Below are 19,861 nucleotides of genomic sequence, written 5' to 3'. Positions count from 1 at the left end.
TTGATTTAATCTGAGATATAAATCAAAAACTTTTATATGTCACATTATATAAGCAAACATAATTTTTACTCGTAGATAAAATAAAATGGCCACATTTTTTTTACTTACGCTCTAATAGACACAACTTTCTAAGCAAGACACTCAATGAGTGATTGGCCCTATAATTGGTTGCATTCCAATCAAAAGTTTCACAGAGGAAGGTTTTTTTAAGTACAAGTATGTTCACAACTCTGTTTCATATAACAAGCTTTTTAAAAGACTGTCATCAATTGAAAGTATGTGAAAACCAGGTGCTTCGCAGGGCGCAGCTTTATACAACCGCAGTGGTTGGACTCTGAACAGTTTGGGCAAATTAAATATGATCACAATGTTCAAGCTTGATGCTGTCTGAATTTGGATTGTGATTGATTTTTTGGGAAAAAAAAAGATTTTTGTTACAAAATAAATGTGGCCAAAGATCAACAAATCTATTGCACAAAACTGTGCAATTGAAGATTTCTTCTTGAAAATTTTGAAAATTTGAAATTTGAAAAAAAAGAAAAAATAGAAAAGAAATCCCTTCATTTTTTTTTAACAAATCCCCCCCCCCCCCCCCAAAAAAAAAAAACCCAAACAAACTTATTGAAACCCCCTTTCAGCAATAACCCTTAAAACAATACCATTCTTTCCTTTTTAGTATAGAACCTTGTAGTACAATTACAGAGAGATCTATATACATGTACTTAAACCCAAGTTATTGTTTGGAAACTAGAAATGAGCTTCTTTTCGGCCCTTTTTTGGCCCCTTATTCCTACATATTTTGGGCAATTAATCCAAAACTAAATCCCAGCCCCCCTTTAATATATGGAGCATTGTGGTACAGTTTGAAAGAGATCCATACAATTACACACAAGTTATCGTCTTGAAATAAGAAAAATGCTTGTTTTGGGCCCCTTTTGGCCCTTTATTCCTAACTTTGATTCCATGACCCATTTAAAGGAAGCCAAACCTTCAACTTGTGGTTTTAAACATTATGATACAATATCAGAGCAATTGAAATACTTATACACAAGTTATTATCCTTAAACTATAAAATGCTTGTTTTGGGCCCCTTTGAGCCCTTAGTTCCTAAACGGTAGGGACCATCATCCCCAAAATCGTTCCAAAGCTTCCTTTTGTGGTATTGAACCTTCTGAAAAAAAATCATAAAGATCTATACACTTAAACTAAAGTTATTTTCTGAAAATTAAGTCTACTTTGATTAGTTTTAGTTAAAATGTTAAGGTCCAAAAACTATTACAAAACTGCATTTTATAGATATTTGGGGGCATTTTTTACTAACTTCCCATTATTTGCCAGGCTAAAATTTTTTACTTGTCTTAGAACTTATATGCACCTTAAAAAAAATCCTAAAAAATTAAAATAATATAAGTTATCTAATACATCTGTTGCACGAATCTCTCTGGTAACCTGCCAAAAGGTAAAAAGTATGTCAAAATGCATTTTTTCTTTTTTTTTATAATGTTCTTTGCAAAATATAACAAGATAATGCTATATTTAAGAGATATATCAATTATTCAAACCTTTAAAATTACCTTAATTTTGGTGATTTTTTGGCATTATTTTTTTTATAATTCACAAATATGAAAATAAGGCTTTTAAATGAAAAATCGTGTGAATTAACCAAAAATTTTTTTTATCTTAACTCCTAAATACCCAAAGATTTTGGAAATATATATAATGTTATAAATTTATTACTACCAATTTGGACTAAATTTGAGATGTTGCATGGTTTTATGGCAGACTGGCTCTTAAAGCATTTGAACTCTTCAAAACATCCGTAGAAAGAAAAAAAAACACCGGGGTAGTTTAATGTTGAAAATGTAACATTTATGTGCTGTTGGATAATGATTTATATGATAAAATATGTTTTGTTAATTAATTTTTTGTATTAAGACTATGATTTAATTTAGGGAAGAAAATTCAGAGCCATACATAAGACTTGCCGTTGTTCGACAACTATCCCATACTTCTGTAATGTTGTACACATGCATTCTTTTATGGAATCAATACAAATTTAAGATACACAAAGTTCCTGTTACATTCCTTATAACAAAACAGAAAACAATGTACGTTCTTGCAAGGCCACTTTTGTTGGACTGACATTCCCTGTGATTTCTCTCTGCCAAACAGTCAATTGCATGGTTTCTTCATATTAAATTAAATGAAATATTTTGACCATAAATTATTTTTCATAATTTGAGATAAGACTTCAAAATTTGAATGCAATACTTTTTTTTGTTAAAGCTTGTTAACGATATTTCTCACAGAACCTAATATAGCATGTGCTGTTCGCAAAGGATTTTATCATATACAATAAACATAAAAAATTGAGAGCATAAAACAATCATTACAAAACGGATGAGACTTCACATAAAATGATGGTGCGACATGTCGTAACTCTATTTTATTTGCATAAGTTCAATAGGCAAGATACCAGAAATTACAAGTATATTTTATTTAAAGGTTTTGATCAAGTTATTGAATTGTAGAAACTCGTAAAGGTTACTCCAGATAACTTTTATGTGAAATTAAATCATAGGTAGCTGTATTCTATTGTTGTTCTTTCATAAGGTGGTAAAATGTAAATGTTAGAGAGTCTATGCGTGACAAAAAAATTGAAATTTAACGTGCAGCTATAATCATTAAATGAACAATGTACTTTCTGTTACAAGTTACACGTTAGCATTTTCATACAGATTTTCATGTGAGCCACATCGAATATATTCGTTAACACGTAGGATTGTTTTAATATCCATGGTGTTTGTAACTGACAACTCCAAGAGTGTCACCATTTTCAAATTGGTGATGAATTTGTCTTTGATAATGTTTGAGATCGTATAGAATTAGAAAAAAAGTAAATAAATGAAAATATTTATTAGATTACATCGCACTTTTACACCTTTTAAATATATTTTATTCATATTGATTGTTGAATTATATACTTCTTTAATTTGTAAGCAAACCCCATGGGCTGATTTGGATAGAGAAGAAAAAGGGCAACTTGATTATGGGGAAATGATAGCCATGATAGGCCAAGATGGGGTTAACGATGGTGGAGAATTAATAAAAATAAATGAAGATCAGGAGGTAAATATTTTTAAGCACTAATTAAGTAGTAACGAAATGTATTTAAAAAGAAAAATCGTTTACAACTAGTATGGTTAAAACAAATATACAAAGTAACATATAAGTCAACAAATTTTTACTTGCTTATTTACTGTAATCTATCTTTATTTAACAAACCTATATTTTTGTTTGTTTTTTGTTTGTTTGTTGGTATCAATGCAAGTTATTTCCTTTAGTTTGTCAAACCGTTCGTTTCGTGACTGTTACACCGGTATAGTAAGGTTGTATCTGCATTTAGAATTTCAGCTGCTTCTTTAATATTTTCATCGCAATAACAATTGTTGCATGCACACATTTTAAACAAATGCATTAACTCTCTTATTAAGACCATTCTAATTATATGATATGCATTTACATTTATAAGATGTGAAATTGTCTCTTTATGATGTGAGTATATATTCTTATATGATGTGTAAACATTCTAAATGATATGCAAATATACTTATAGATGATGTACAAATATACTTATATGATGTGTATGAATCCTTTTATCATTTTCAAATATTTTTCTATGATGGGCAAATATAAATATATGATGTGTATGAACATTCATATTTTGTGCGATGACGCAAAATAGTTGAACCAAATTTGATTATCCTCTTAATCTTAGTAGACGTGCTGCAGAACTGAGTAATTAAGATACGAATACGTATCAAAGTTTACATATTCGTGCGATACAGTTAAAATGGGAATCTTTTTGTCCTAACCGTTGACTCTCAATGTATTTATTAAATCGAAATGGGGAATTCTGTCATGTGTGCTTGGTTTTTTCTACGTGCCTTAATAATGAAACCATTGAAAATGTACCGAAGAATGATTTTCAAAGCCATTAATCAGAACAAAACATAACTTCGGAAATCCAGTGTAAAGTCAAGAAACGCCTGTTGAATTCAAAACGTGTTTAGGTCGATTTTTTCCCTTTTAACTAAAACATCATCTCGCTTCAAATTCCATTATTATTTTATTTCAAATCTAGATTCTTTTATATTTGACATTTAAATTTCATATTAAATGAAAGCAAACAATATGGGTCAATCGAAATCGAAGGGTAGGCGTGTTTGATTATAGAAATAAAATTCGGCTTATTTGTTGAACGTCTTACGCATATATAATTATTTATATCAAAGTTATTCATGTTATTTCAAAAGCTCCCCCTTTCTACACTTGCAATGCACACAATTTGATTGTTTTAGGTAAACAGTTCACTTCATTAATACATCGGATACGTCGGAAGAGCATTCCATTTCTAAAGCTGTTATTTCATTGGCTGTTTGCTACGTAAGAGGCTTTACAGGAAGGTTCCATTTTATTAGTCGTGCTAATCAAGCGAACCTTGCTCGGATACAGTGTACTCATTCTCTAATTATTAAAAACAATTTGTAAAGTTTCTATAGTGGTTTACAGGAATTGTTCTGGTATACTCTACTTGAACTATCTAACGTCACAAGCGGAATTAAAATGATGTTTAACACGATTATATATTGAATCTCAAAATTTAACTCAAGCATTCATTCATTTAAGAATTGATTACAGAATGAAGAACAGTCAGAAATTTTACGGCTAAAACTGATTGGAAAACTCTTTGTATTTAATATATTAAGGCTTCGGCAAAATAGCAATTTATATAGAGTTTTGCTATTTTGCCGGTCTTATTTTATATTTTTAAACAAGAGATGTGTGTGCCTGTAATTCAGTGATTTTCTTTTATTGACGCGTAACATAAATTAAGTTTTTCGTGAATTTTTTTGTACGTAAATTAAGCCGTTAGTTTTTTCATTTGAATCGGGGTTTGGGGTGACTCGTATACAAATTTATTTGACCTCATTAAGCAAATGTAATAACTTGTTTCCCAATCCACTATTATAAATGAATAATGTTTCTGAATTAAACCTAAACTGACTGTTTTGGTTCTTCATCATGTAAATCTATATACATGTAGCTGCACACTGCAGTAATACAGTTATATTTTTAGACAAGGATGGATTGTACAATTTACAGAAACTATACAAGTATTGGAAAACAATGACTTCAAAATTTTGATTGCATCAATTCAATATAGCAGCATGTCCTCTTTTTATTCAAAATATTGAATCGTAAACAAATATTATATCTGTTTTAGAGTAGTTTTCATACCTCTGACGGACCCGTTTAACAAACATCTTTTTACTTCATCAACCTAAACTGACATTATTTGCTCTTTTTTTCTACAAATCTATATAGCTGCACAGTAATTCAGTTATAATTGTCGGTCAAGAGGGAATGTAATAAAAAGTTACAATATTGGAAAATATTGAATCGTAAACAAATATCAGTAGTTTTCATACCTCAGACTGACTAGTGTAATAAAATCTTTTTACCGCATCAACCCAAACTGACCATATATTTTTTTTAAGTAAATCTATATAGCTGCACAGTAATTCAGTTTTAGTTTTAGGTGAAGTAGGACTGTAGTATACAAATAACCGCAATATTGGAAATCAATGAGCATTATTTCTTTTTTCGCATCAATTCAGAGTGCCAGCATTTCCCCATTTTATTCAAAATATTGAATCAAAAATAAATATCAGCAGTTTCATTCCTCAGACTGAGGTATACATCATTTGAATATGAAGAAGAGGCATTGCACTCTACATTTATTAGACAAAAAAATGTATGATAGTATTGAAATCATTTGCATTATAAAATCCATCTGTTATTGTCGTCACTTAAACAATCCGTACTGCGTTTACACATACTCATTAATTATGCGACTATGTAAATTGCGTTCCTCTACTTGAAAGTTGTTTTTTGTATTCCAATGAAGCAAAATTTTCCAAAGGCTTGTATAGAAAGGAGAAAAGAAATTAGCCCAGTCTTTTAATTTCACCTTTCGGTATGTTGATGATGTTCTGTCTCTTAATAATAATAGATTCAGTGATCACTTACAGTTAACATATCCAAGTGAACTTGAAATTTAAGATACTACCGTCACAGATAAATCTGCTTCATAGTTAGACCTTTTTCTCGAGATGACTACTGATGGTAGGTTAAAGTCCGAAATTAAAGATAACCGCCACAGACAAATCTGCTTCATATTTTGACCTTTTTTTGCTCGAGATGACTACTGATGGTAGGTTAAATACCACAATTTATGACAAACGAGATGATTTGAATTTTTCTATAGTCAAGACCTGTTGGTAATCTTCTGTTGTTGTCTGATTTATGGTCGGGTTGTTGTCTCTTTGGCACATTCTCCATTTCCATTCTCAATTTTATCTTCCATATCTGTGTAGAAACATCCCTGCGACATAATAACTTCCCATCATTACCGAACTGTACAAAGAAAAAACACGACGGGTGCCGTATACGGTGCAGGTAATGCTTACTTTTCCGGAGCACCTGATTTCACTCCCCGGTTTTCAGTGGAGTTCGTGTTGTTTCTTTTTTCTTATTTATAACTGTTGATGTAAATGTCCTATGGTTTTGTGAGTCTTTGTTTACTCCTTGGTTTAGATTGTTATTTTCAAAAGCTGATTGGCCATTATGACAAAAGTGTGTCAGAAACCATAACTGGTATTCCTCCTCAGTAGTAATAACTTCCCATCATTACCGAACTGTACAAAGAAAAAACACGACGGCTGCCGTATACGGTGCAGGTAATGCTTACTTTTCCGGAGCACCTGATTTCACTCCCCGGTTTTTAGTGGAGTTCGTGTTGTTTCTTTTTTCTTATTTATAACTGTTGATGTAAATGTCCTATGGTTTTGTGAGTCTTTGTTTACTCCTTGGTTTAGATTGTTATTTTCTTTCATTATATAAGTTTAAATATTGTTAGTTATGATTGATCCGTCAAATATTTTTGTTTTACAAGCCGATCTCAAATATGATACTTCTGTTTGTGGTGACGATTCAGTTATTTGAATAAAAAGAGAACATGCTAGCACTCTTATTTGATGCAGAAAAAGAAACTGATAACTTCAAGAGTGTCACCATTTTCAAATTGGTGATGAATTTGTCTTTGATAATGTTTGAGATCGTATAGAATTAGAAAAAAAGGAAATAAATGAAAATATTTATTAGATTACATCGCACTTTTACACCTTTTTAATATGTTTAAAAAATTTATTCATATTGATGATTGTTGAATTATATGTTTCTTTAATTTGTAAGCAAACCCCATGGGCTGACTTGGATAGAGAAGAGAAAGAGCAACTTGATTATGGGGAAATGATAGCCATGATAGGCCAAGATGGGGTTAACGATGGTGGAGAATTAATAAAAATAAATGAAGATCAGGAGGTAAATATTTTTGAGCACTAATGAAGTAGTAACGAAATGTATTTAAAAAGAAAGATCTTTTACAACTAGTATGGTTAAAACAAATATACAAAGTAACATATAAGTCAACAAATGTTTACTTGCTTATTTACTGTAATCTATCTAAATTTAACAAACCTATATTTTGGTTTGTTTTTTGTTTTGTTTGTTGGAATCAATGAAAGTTATTTTCTTTAATTGTCAAACCGTTCGTTTCGTGACTGTTACACCGGTATAGTTAGGATGTATCTGCATTTAGTATTTCAGCTGCTTTTTTAATATTTTCATCGCAATTACAATTGTTCCATGCACACATTTTAAACAACTGCATTAACTCTCTTATTAAGACCATTCTAACTATATGATGTGCATTTACATTTATAAGATGTGAAATTGTATCTTTATGATGTGAGTAAATATTCTTATATGATGTGTAAACATTCTAAATGATATGCAAATATACTTATATATGATGTACAAATATACTTATATGATGTGTATGAATCCTTTTATCATTTTCAAATATCCTTCTATGATGGGCAAATGTACATATATGATGTGTATGAGCATTCATAATTTGTGCGATGACGCAAAATAGTTGAACCAAATTTGATTATCCTCTCGATCTTAGTAGACATGTTGCAGAACTGAGTAATTTAGATACGAATACGTATCAAAGTATGCATATACGTGCGATACAGTTAAAATGGGAATCTTTTTGTCCTAGCCGGTGACTCTCAATGTATTTATTAAATCAAAATGGGGAATAATGTCATGTGTGCTTGGTTTTTTCTACGTGCCTTAATAATGAAACCATTGAAAATGTACTGAAGAATGATTTTCAAAGCCATTAATCAGAACAAAACATTACTTCGGAAATCCAGTGTAAAGTCAAGCACGCCTGTTGAATTCAAAACGTGTTTAGGTCGATTTGTTTTCCCTTTTAATATTGAATACAGAAACTAAAACTTCATCTCGCTTCAAATTCCATTATTATTTTATTTTAAAACTAGATTTTTTATATATTTGACATTTAAAATTAATAGTAAATGAAAGCAAACAATATGGGTCAAGCGAAATCGAAGGGTAGGCGTGTTTGATTATAGAAATAAAATTCGGCTAATTTGTTGAACGTTTTACGCATATATAATTATTTATATCAAAGTTATTCATGTTATTTCAAAAGCTCCCCTTTACTACACTTGCAATGCACACAATTTGATTGGTTGAGGTAAACAGTTCACTTCATTAATACATCGGATACGTCGGAAGAGCATTCCATTTCTAAAGCTGTTATTTCATTGGCTGTTTGCTACGTAAGAGGCTTTACAGGAAGGTTCCATAATTTTGGACCCTTTGGACCTTGATGTAAACCAATTTAAAAACAGGACCAAAAATTAAGAATCAAAATTTAATTCTAGAGAAAGGGCTTCAACTGAACAAAGAGAAAAGCTTATAAAGCGTGAATAATGAATTTGACCTGTAACTTGTCATGATAAATCAAATCAAAATCTACAAGCACAAACAAGTCTGATTCGTCGAACTGACAGATAGACAGACTGATAGACAGGCAGTGCAAACCTAAGTCCACTTAGACCTTAGCCGTTACGGGATTAAAAATCAAAATCTCAAAGTATCAACAAACACCTAAAGAGATTCTCTTTGGAGAGGGAACATTCAAGATAATTTTGGAAAAGCTTTCGATTTTTGAAGAAGTAGGGTTACCTCAAATGTCTTTTATCTTGATTTAATCTGAGATATAAATCAAAAACTTTTATATGTCACATTATATAAGCAAACATAATTTTTATTCGTAGATAAAATAAAATGGCCACATTTTTTTTACTTACGCTCTTATAGACAACTTTCTAATCAAGACACTCAATGAGTGATTGGCCCTATAATTGGTTGCATTCCAATCAAAAGTTTCAAAGAGGAAGTTTTTTTTAAGTACAAGTATGTTCACAACTCTGTTTAATATAACAAGCTTTTTAAAAGACTGTCATCAATTGAAAGTATGTGAAAACCAGGTGCTTCGCAGGGCGCAGCTTTATACAACCGCAGTGGTTGGACTCTGAACAGTTTGGGCAAATTAAATATGATCACAATGTTCAAGCTTGATGCTGTCTGAATTTGGATTGTGATTGATAAAATAAATGTGGCCAAAGATCAACAAATCTATTGCACAAAACTGTGCAATTGAAGATTTCTTCTTGAAAATTTTGAAAATTTGAAATTTGGCAAAAAAAGAAAAAAAAGAAAAGGAATCCCTTCATTTTTTTTTAACAAATCCCCCCCCCCCCCAAAAAAAAAAAACAAACCAAAACAAACAAACTTATTGAAACCCCCCTTTCAGCAATAACCCTTAAAACAATACCATTCTTTCCTTTTTAGTATAGAACCTTGTAGTACAATTACAGAGAGATCTATATACATGTACTTAAACCCAAGTTATTGTTTGGAAACTAGAAATGAGCTTTGTACGTGTATGTTACAACGTATTAGATTTTAGCGTGAGAAATTTATGTATTACTGAAAAATTATTACACCAGGGTTTTCGATATCACAAACTGGTTACAACATTTACTATATTTTATCACCGGTATAAGGAGATTATTCGTTAATATAACTCAACATGCAGACATCTTATACGTTCAGGTATTTCACATCCAACTTTTTATGGAAATATTCTTTATAAAGCACAAAAATGTCAGTATTCTCCTCAGAAAGTGACAAAACCTCTAAATAGACTTACGTTTAAAAAGGAATATAGTTATTATACTGTTGTCAGGTCATTAAAGATTGCATATTTTGGCTTTAATATTGATTCATTTATATGGTATTTGCATCGGAACTAAACACATTTATTTCTAAAAAAAACAAGTTGTTTGTCTGACAAGGGTTATGTTCTTCCTATATATTTTATGATATTGTGATACTAAACCCCTAGGGGGGGGGACTATGCCTGATATTCATATGACGAAGACATTATCTTTCAATCAGTTTAATTGAGGTCTGAAGCTGGCATGTCAGTTAACTGCTAGTAATCTGTTGTTATTTATGTATTATTGTCATTTTATTTATTTTCCTTTGTTTTATCTTTTGACATCGGACTCGGACTTCTCTTGAACTGAATTTTAATATGCGTATTGTTATGCGTTTACTTTTCTACATTGGCTAGAGGCATAGGGGGAGAGTTGAGATCTCATAAACATGTTTAATACCTCCATATTTTGATAATATAGAACAACCCATTATTTCGTATTCTTATAAAAAACCGAGCAGAAATTTGATTTTCAATTATACGTCAATTACAACAGACGTCAATATAGAAAATAATAATCCTTCCACTTGAGATTGCGAAACATCTAGTTTTAAATATGTTCCCTATGGTCATGTTATCACAGGAGACCTCAACATAGTCGATGACCGTGAAGTCATAACTTTTCTAAAGAAAGGACCGAAATACCGTCCTCCATCTACAATAGATTGGAAACAGTGTTGTCAGGTCATTAAAGACGCTCTGTCTCCCTATTGTAAAAATTGGTGCAAACGTGAAAAATCCGATAAAAAATCTTTAGACAGTTATTTGAATAAAATTATGAATACTGTTGATATTCGAATATCTCATTTAGAAAACAATTCTGAAATTAATAATAGGAACCATGATATACCCATTTCTAGAATTAAAAACAAACTCAAGGTACTCGCAGAGCGGTTTGTGTTCGAACCGGCAGACAAGGCAGCAAATAATGTAGTGGTGGTGTGACGCATATACTACACGAAAGTTCTTCAAAACGAAATTCTCAATTCCTCTACATTCAGGTCAGTGCGCACCACAGAGAGTCAGATCGTTAACAAGCATACCACTGCCACTGCCCAGCTTAAAGCATCTTCCGAACATTTGAAAGTCCCTACTATGTACTGGTTACCGAAATTACACAAAAAACCATTTAAATTCCGTTTCATCTCCGCTTCGAGTAAGTGTTCTACTACTAAGCTATCAGTGCTTCTAACCACCTCCCTTACTACTATCAAAGAACTGGTTATTAAATTTTGTAATAAAGCTTATGAAAATAATGGTATTAATTATTTTTGGAGTGTTAAAATTTTTTTAGAGGTTTTAGATAAAATGCATGCTTTCAATGGTCCTTACAATTATGTTGACAGTTATGATTTTTCTACTCTGTACACTACACTTCCACATAATCTTATAAAGAAAAAGTTTTTGTATTTTATAAAATGGTCTTTCGAAAAATCTCATTGTAATTTTATTTGCTGTAACTTGTTTAAGGCCTTTTTCTGTAACGAAAAAGGAAAGTATGCTAGATACACTTACTGGAAATGTGAGGATATGATTGAAGCTTTAAACTTTCTGCTTGATAACATTTATGTACGTTTCGGCGATAAAGTGTATCGTCAGGTAGTAGGTATTCCTATGGGCACCAACTGCGCCCCTTTAATAGCAGATTTATTTCTATATTGCTATGAATCTCATTTATGACCAAACTCAGTAAAGACCCATCATTGTTACATTTGGTTGATACATTCAAAAATACCTACCGTTATCTGGATGATATTTTTTCGTTGAATAATCCAGAGTTCTCTAAATATACTTCAGAAATTTACCCAAACGAACTTACTTTAACTAAATCTAACATAAACAGCAGCAGTTGTCCTTTTCTAGATTTAGACATTTCAATTTCAAACGGGAAACTTCACACTAAAATTTACGACAAAAGAGACGATTTTTCATTTCCTATTGTTGATTTTCCTTTTTTAGACGGCGATGTGCCTTTGGCTCCATCATACGGTGTTTATATATCGCAACTCGTTCGGTTTGCCCGTGTGTGTTCTGATGTCATAGATTTTAACGAACGTAATCAATGCATCACTGGTAAATTGTTGTGTCAGGGATTTCGATACCATAAATTACTTAAAACTTTTACTAAATTCTTTCATAGATACAAAGATTTGATTAGTAAATTTGGCTATACCTGTAGAAAGCTTATTAAAAATGGTATTTCACATCCTAAATTTTATGGTAATATTGTAATTAAAGCGAGGAAATCACTATGTGATCCTTGTAAACTCATCGAACCTTTAAACAAACTTATAAGTAAGGGTTATCGTACCAATATTGTAATTAGATCTCTGCATATAGTTCACATTGGCACTAATATTGATTTTGTCATTAGCAAATTAAAACATAACTAAATTTCATTATCTTTTGAGGCGAGATGTATAGGGCACACAGCCACGTTAACTTTTTTCGATGCATTTATTTTTGGCATTGCACAAGTCATGTCTTCTTTGACTATTAATGACGTTAAAATACTAAATCCCTGTGATGTGTTTTAGTCGATTTTAGTCTCTGATGCATGATTTTTTACTATTAATTGGTTTTGGCTTTTAACTAGCTGTCAGTAACTGCGAGTACTCTCAAATCGTATTTTCTTGTTAATTCGACCTGTTGATACTGTTTATAATGCTTTTTTGTCATTTTTTATTTATATGGATCTTGTCTGTATACAAGCTTTGATTATTTGTAATATCTTCAATTTTTCACTTATTCTTACAACATTTGTATAAACTTCAAGATTATAAAAAAAACGGTTTTTTTCTAAAGTGAACATTGATTGGTTAAATATTTCTCAGTGTGTTTGAATTTGTTTGTTAGCCTTTTGGTCATGAATGTTTGTCTCTAATATTTAATTAACTGTGCATTTGTATTCAGATATCGCAGATCAAATTTATTCGTTCATTGTGTAATCATACGTTTTTTAATTGAGTTAAGTCTGCCAATTGATATTTTATCGTATGTTTTTCTATGTTGTGATGTTAGGCTATTGTTTCAGAAAAAGGGAGAAGGTTTGGGTCCATTAAAACGTTTAATCCCGCTGCAAATGTTTGCACCTGTCCTAAGTCAGGAATCTGATGTACAGTAGTTGTCGTTTGTTTATGTAATATATACGTGTTTCTCGTTCCTCGTTTTGTTTATATAGATTAGACCGTTGGTTTTCCCGTTTGAATGGTTTACACTAGTAATTTTGGGGCCCTTTATAGCTTGTTGTTCGGTGTGAGCCAAGGCTCCGTGTTGAAGGCCGTACTTTAACCTATAATGGTTTAATTTTTAAATTGTTATTTGGATAGAGAGTTGTCTCATTGGCATTTACACCACATCTTCCTATATCTATTAACTCCGCCGCAATTTTGCACCTGTCCCAAACAGGAACCTCTGGCCTTTTTTAATCTTGTATGATTTGAATTTTAGTTTCTTGTGTATAATTCGGAGTTAAGTATGACGTCCATTATCACTGTACTAGTATGCATATTTTTGGGGCCAGCTGAAGGACACCTAGGGTGCAGGAATTCTAGCTACATTGAAGTTCCATTGGTTGCTTTCGGCTGTTGTCGCTTTGACACATTCACCATTTCCTTTCTCAATTTTATCATTATATTTAAAATTGTCTCATATTTGAGGTTAGAAATGAACATGATGTTACGTAAGCTCTCAAAAAGTATATGATAGCTAACGTTAATTTGTGTCAAATTTCCCTAATTTAATTCGTAATCACCGTGATTTTTGAAAGACTCGAGTATAAACATGATAAACATACATTGTTTACATCTTTAATGTGTCAGTCAAAAACGTCGTTATTTTTTCCTGGTTCGTGAACACCGTGAAGGGGAAATATTGAATCTGAATTATGTCAACACTTACATGTCGCCGCAAAAGTACTTGTGTATTATTAATTGATTAAAATTGTATTGGAGCACCCCGTTTATATACATAACGTATATTGATCCCCTTAAAACTTGGGAAATATATTGTTGAAAAGCTCATAAATACCGAGATTAAATTAACATAATTATAAATTGTCGAAGCTGTATTGTACCATAGTGTATGGTATAAAGGGGGATAGTGTAACAGTGTAATGTGCGATCGGAACTGGTGTGAATATTCAGTGTGCGACATTTAAAACTATTCAAAATATTGATACAAACTGATTTTTGATTTCATACATTAAAAAATTTAAATGTGGTCGGAGGGAAGAAAGATAATCAAACAAAATGATTTGTCTGTAAAACAAATCTGTTATTTCATTAATAAATACTACCAGACTTATAGAATATTTGTTGCTAAGTTTAAACTGAGTGTGAATTTATTCCTGATATCTATAGAATATAATCAACATTGTAATTGTATATGTGCATTATGTCTCACATTTTTGATCAGTCATTACATTTATGAAAATTATTTGTAACGTATGAGCACCAATGAGCAGGAATGCGTACCCCAAATTTGCCAAATACCTTAATTTTAAACGTCGTCAAAGAAAAGAATACTGCGTATTTCCAATTCAAAGGAGAATTTTAAGTATTTGCACACTATCGGTTTGCGTTCACAAAATATCCGGATAAAATGTCAATGAATCCGGAGTCAAAACACTTGAGGTAGGTAGTTTGACATCTGAATTAAACTATCATATTAGTATATTTAATGACGTAAATGCATATTCATATCCAGAGTATCAGTGTACATGCTTTCTGTTTACCATTTTTGCGCTAAAATACTATGACTTTTGCTTTTTTTTTCTTTCTAAGGAAAAGGTAACTTAAATTTGAACTGCTTTTTTTTTTTGATTATTCATATTGGAGCGTCACTGATAATTCTTTGTAAAATTGACTCGCGACTGGCGTACAACATATTACTTCATATATGTTTCATATCTACATGGCTTATTTAAATAGATTCTTTTGAGAGTATGTGTATGTATTCATAAAACTTCTGAAAACAAGATATTCTTCAAAACAAAGTTTCCCTGTAGATTATTTGGATTTATTTAAGAAAATCAGGAAATCCTTTAAATTTAAGATTGTTCATGTGACCAAAGAAAGTCTTTATATAAGAGGTCCAAATGAACATAGTGTGTTACTCTTAAGAAATATATACGAAAAAATCTTAAACATGGCATGCAACAGGGTTTCACTTCACATGGAACATTTTTCTATACAATATATATCGAGTTGATAATATGAAGGACAATCGCTATAAAGATATGATATATAAAATAGATGCATTTAGATTATAAAGCAAACTGAGTGCCCTGAATTTATATTGGTATTGGTTTGTACAAACTGGGATTTGCAATAGGTGAGTGCAAAAAAGTTATGTATAATCCAAAGAGACAAATGAAATAGTCGATCTTTAAATTCTATATTTAAATAGTAGCTGTATATATACACTTTTTTCTTTTCACAACTATCCACCATTACTTTCAACTGACTTGTGCAAGAATGGCACATTATTACAAATTTTAATACGGCAAGGTGTTTTAACTTCATCATTTTCTCCGAGAATCACTCAATTCAAAAGGAAACAAAAATTCAGCAACTCTTTTGTTGACCATTCAGTGATCTGAGGTTCACGTATTGTTATTTCTTTTGTAAAAAAGCAACTTGTTTTAAGATGTCAAAAGTACTTCAGTATGGCAGATTTAGCGAGTCTAGCGTACACACTATACGCCTGGCATCTTTGAGGATATTTGTTTAACTAATTTAGCGTATTTTTTTTTCTAACTCTTGATTGTAGTATATTTTAGATTACTTTGCAACTATTTTTTTATACGATTTGCCAACTTTATTCTCAAATATCTGTATTCATTCGTATATTTAACGAGATTAACTTGTGAACACATTCAACATTTTCTCCACATTGTAAATAAATAAGAAGGCATAAGAAATATTTCTATACCTCGTTGGTAGTCTTTACTTGCTTTGCATAGGTTTAAGTACTCTCAATTTTTCTAACGACATATTGGCAAATTCATATTGGCAAAGTCATATTGACACAGCATTCCACCAATTAGTCTTTATTTCCATTTTTTCGTCTTTTTTTATGTCTGTTCCTCTATCCGCCTGTTTATCACGATTTTGTATTGTATAGAGAAAAAGTGTTGTAAATATCATGCATTTTATGGAAAAATATGAAGACAAATGCCATAACGCTTACAAATCAATTACAATTGTCTAAATATCTAACCACTATTTCACAGTGAGACCCTCACAAAAACCGATACTAACGAAATTGTGGAAAATGTAGAATATATTAAGTTTTTTTTTGTTAAAAATATCATATCAATGATAAATATTGTGCTAGCTCTAAGTATAACTATTTATTCACCATTTTGTTTTAGCTCGCAGTAGCAGACGTGGTATATATTCCGGGACAATCAGGTATATGTTTTGTCAGATGTAATTAAATTGAATCAAATACATCGTTAATGTCTATAGTTTATTGAAACTACTTAAATAATTACTCAAATGATTTAATCAGTTAATGCTTGAAAACGCGTCATGAATACTTTGCTACGTCTTTTTCAACACTGACCGAAGAAAAATCAAACGCAAGGTTTCATGCAGAGAAATTTACTTAGCTAGCGGCACGGGGTGGAGGGGGGTAATAATAAATGAATGTGTTGATTATCAAGTAGAAAGGGTTGCTTACATGTATTCTTTTTAATTTAAAATGTCTATAGATCTGTTATCCAATGATTTTTTCTCTATTTCACATGTTATAAAAATGTTGGTCAGATCACGTTCATAAGGCCATTCAATTACGACAGGAAACTATCGTTAACGATGTTGTTTTGCTGTATTAATTAAAAAAAAGACACCAGTCAGTCCATGTTTTGTTATTGGCTCACCTTTTAAAATGAAATTTTCCGTCGTCATCGTCCGTCCGGTGTAAGCTATTTTAAACATTTATCAACATATTCCAACTAAACATATGCTGAATGATCCTTATTGTATTTAAAATGCAATTTGTGTTTAATCTTAAATTTCGTAAAAAAAACATGGGTGTCAGGCTTAAATAGAACAGAGGGGTAAAATGCAATTTTTGCCTTTATCTCAAAAACTAAAGCAGAAATCTGACATGTAGTATAAAAGTTGCTCATGTCAAGTTCTATCAGCCCTGATATGTTCAGTTGAATATAACAATCCATGATTGGGTTGCTGCCACAAAATTGTTTAATCTGAGGATTTTTTGAAGTTTTTGTTTATTGTCTTAAATATTATTATAAATAAAGATAATTAAGGATGTTCGCTACTCAGTTTCAAAATAAATAGCTTTTCATAAAACTTGTATAGATAAATAGAGGATACATTCAGGAATTCAAAGAGCCAAACAATATATAGAGGTCAATGTGCTTGTTTTCGAGATATGAACCATTTTTCATAGCTTTACATTGTATCATTTACAGGTTAAAGTTCTCAAAAAGTATTAAAAAATGCATAAGATTTTATAAGACTTTTACAAATGGCTTATTATTATACATGCAAAAGATTTCTAAAAAGAAAAATGTGGTTCAATATGCAAACATTGTCAATGCATTCAAAGGGATAAAACCAGGGATTCCGAAAATCTGACAAAAATTCCAAAACATGACAAGCAAACATCCTTAAGGAATTAATGACAGTTATCAAGAATTCCAACAATTTGTTTATCAGGTTTTTTTTCTTTAAAAATCGTCTCCTCTGAAACTGCTAAACCAATCTTAACAAAGTTGGAGCTACATGTAAATGGATCTTAGATTATATAGGATAAAACGTTTGGTTTATTTTCTTTTTTCTCTGAAAACATGGCCGCCAAGGCTAAAAAAAGAACATATGGTAAAATACAGGTGTTTACTTAAATCACAAAAACTAATGCATTTAGGGCAACTCAAAAAGAAAATAAAGTATTCATAAGGTTAAGGTCTACCTGCTCTGAAATAATAAGCCAAATAGGGAATCTGGCTTTTTGGTTATTGCTCCTAAATTGATGGTTTTTAATGAAATGTTGCAGTTTTCAATTTTTATCCTGAATATAATTATAAATATAGATACACTGTAAACAGCAAACATGTCCATCAAAGTGCTACAAAAAGGTTTATATGATCAAAGTTATCAAAAGGAGTTGTTACCCTTATACATTGTAAGACCATTTTTCATGATTTGCAAATTTAGTTTGCTTACTTTAAAATAAATATTCTCCTTTGAAACTGGTGAATCAAGTTCAGCTTTACTTTCAATGAATGAGTTTTTAGTGTAATAGGAATACATTTTGTATTTTTTATTTCCTTGTACTTCAAAAAGCAGGGGTAAAATGACAATTTTAAGCCACTCATTAATATGCATTGAACATCAAAAATAATCATTGATGAAAGTTTTCAATAAACAGGTGATCGATAATGGTTCTATACGGCCTCTTGTTTATATTACACATCAATAATATATGTATCATATTGCTGAACAATTAATACCGCTATAAATTTGACAATGGAAATGGGGAATGGTCAAAGAGACACAAACCCGACCATAGAAAAGACAACAGCAGAAGGTCACCAACAGGTCTTCAATGCAGCGAGATATTCCCGCACCCTGAGGCGTCCTTCTAAATACCAAATAAGTAAAATTACAAGATATACTTTTGGTTAACAAGCATTCCGTCTTTATTATATTGAGAAAATAACAGAATAATAATTAAATTTCTAAAGATGAATAAAAAAATATGCAATTCACTGTGTATATGTTTTAATAAACTACGCTCTTAAATTGCAGTATGGACAGAGGCTATCGACATACTAAAGGCCACTTTTATGAAAAAAAAGAAAATAGCTAGGGTAAGAGGAATGTTTGCTTCAACAAATACAGTTACGTTCACAAAGTGGTTACCTGCTAATTTTCCTGTGGAAGGTGTTATGTGTGGTTGTGGAAGACACCTTAAAACACCTCAATCGCTTTTAGTGCATTTACGAAGGAAAAGCTATGCCGACCGCAAAAATGTTAAGTTGTTCAAAAAGGGAATATAATCAAAATAGTATTCATGGTTTTGGAGACGTTACATAGCGCCATGCATATCTTATTCTTAATACATTAATGACGGCTGAACATAAACAGAATATCAAAGTGCATTACATTAACAATTCTTTAACGAGATTAATACCACAGTAAATATGTTTCATGTTTGACAATATTCATAGACGCTTGTTCAATTCAAATGTCATCACACAGTTTTAACATAATAAAATGAAGGAACAAAAGTTATATCTTGTACTTTTATTCTCTAATACATTTGATGAAATCAGTTCATTTGCAACTTATCATCGATTATAATATCTTAACTGCAAACACAGCATATTGATAGAAAAGAAAAAAGACTGTCTTTCATTCCGTTTTTGGTATTTCGAAGTACCAAAAGAGAAATACAACGATATCTTGTCAGATCATTGTAATATAAGCAAATCTAAGACATAGGATGTTATATAATCCCGATCAGAGACTGGGTTAGGTAATTAATGGGTTAAATGATGTTTTACCTGAGAATGTATTTTTTGTTTCTTTTTGTTGT

General features: G+C 31.1%; 1 protein-coding gene across 1 annotated transcript in view; it reads left to right on the top strand.

The window, feature by feature from the left end:
• Nucleotides 1-19,553, top strand: part of LOC134700008 (uncharacterized) — a 42,025-nt gene extending 22,472 nt beyond the window's left edge. Inside the window, exons 4-7 of the mRNA XM_063561407.1 lie at nucleotides 3,001-3,129; nucleotides 7,318-7,446; nucleotides 16,665-16,704; nucleotides 19,072-19,553. Coding sequence (XP_063417477.1) covers nucleotides 3,001-3,129; nucleotides 7,318-7,446; nucleotides 16,665-16,704; nucleotides 19,072-19,322 — 549 coding nt within the window. The 3' untranslated portion in view covers nucleotides 19,323-19,553. The remainder of the gene's footprint in view (nucleotides 1-3,000; nucleotides 3,130-7,317; nucleotides 7,447-16,664; nucleotides 16,705-19,071) is intronic.
• Nucleotides 19,554-19,861: the final 308 nt, after the last annotated feature.

This window comes from Mytilus trossulus, unplaced genomic scaffold, assembly GCF_036588685.1.
Source record: "Mytilus trossulus isolate FHL-02 unplaced genomic scaffold, PNRI_Mtr1.1.1.hap1 h1tg000110l__unscaffolded, whole genome shotgun sequence".
Classification (NCBI taxonomy): domain Eukaryota; kingdom Metazoa; phylum Mollusca; class Bivalvia; order Mytilida; family Mytilidae; genus Mytilus; species Mytilus trossulus.
The sequence above is the reverse complement of the archived record's forward strand: the minus strand, read 5'-3'. Positions and strand labels throughout refer to the sequence as shown.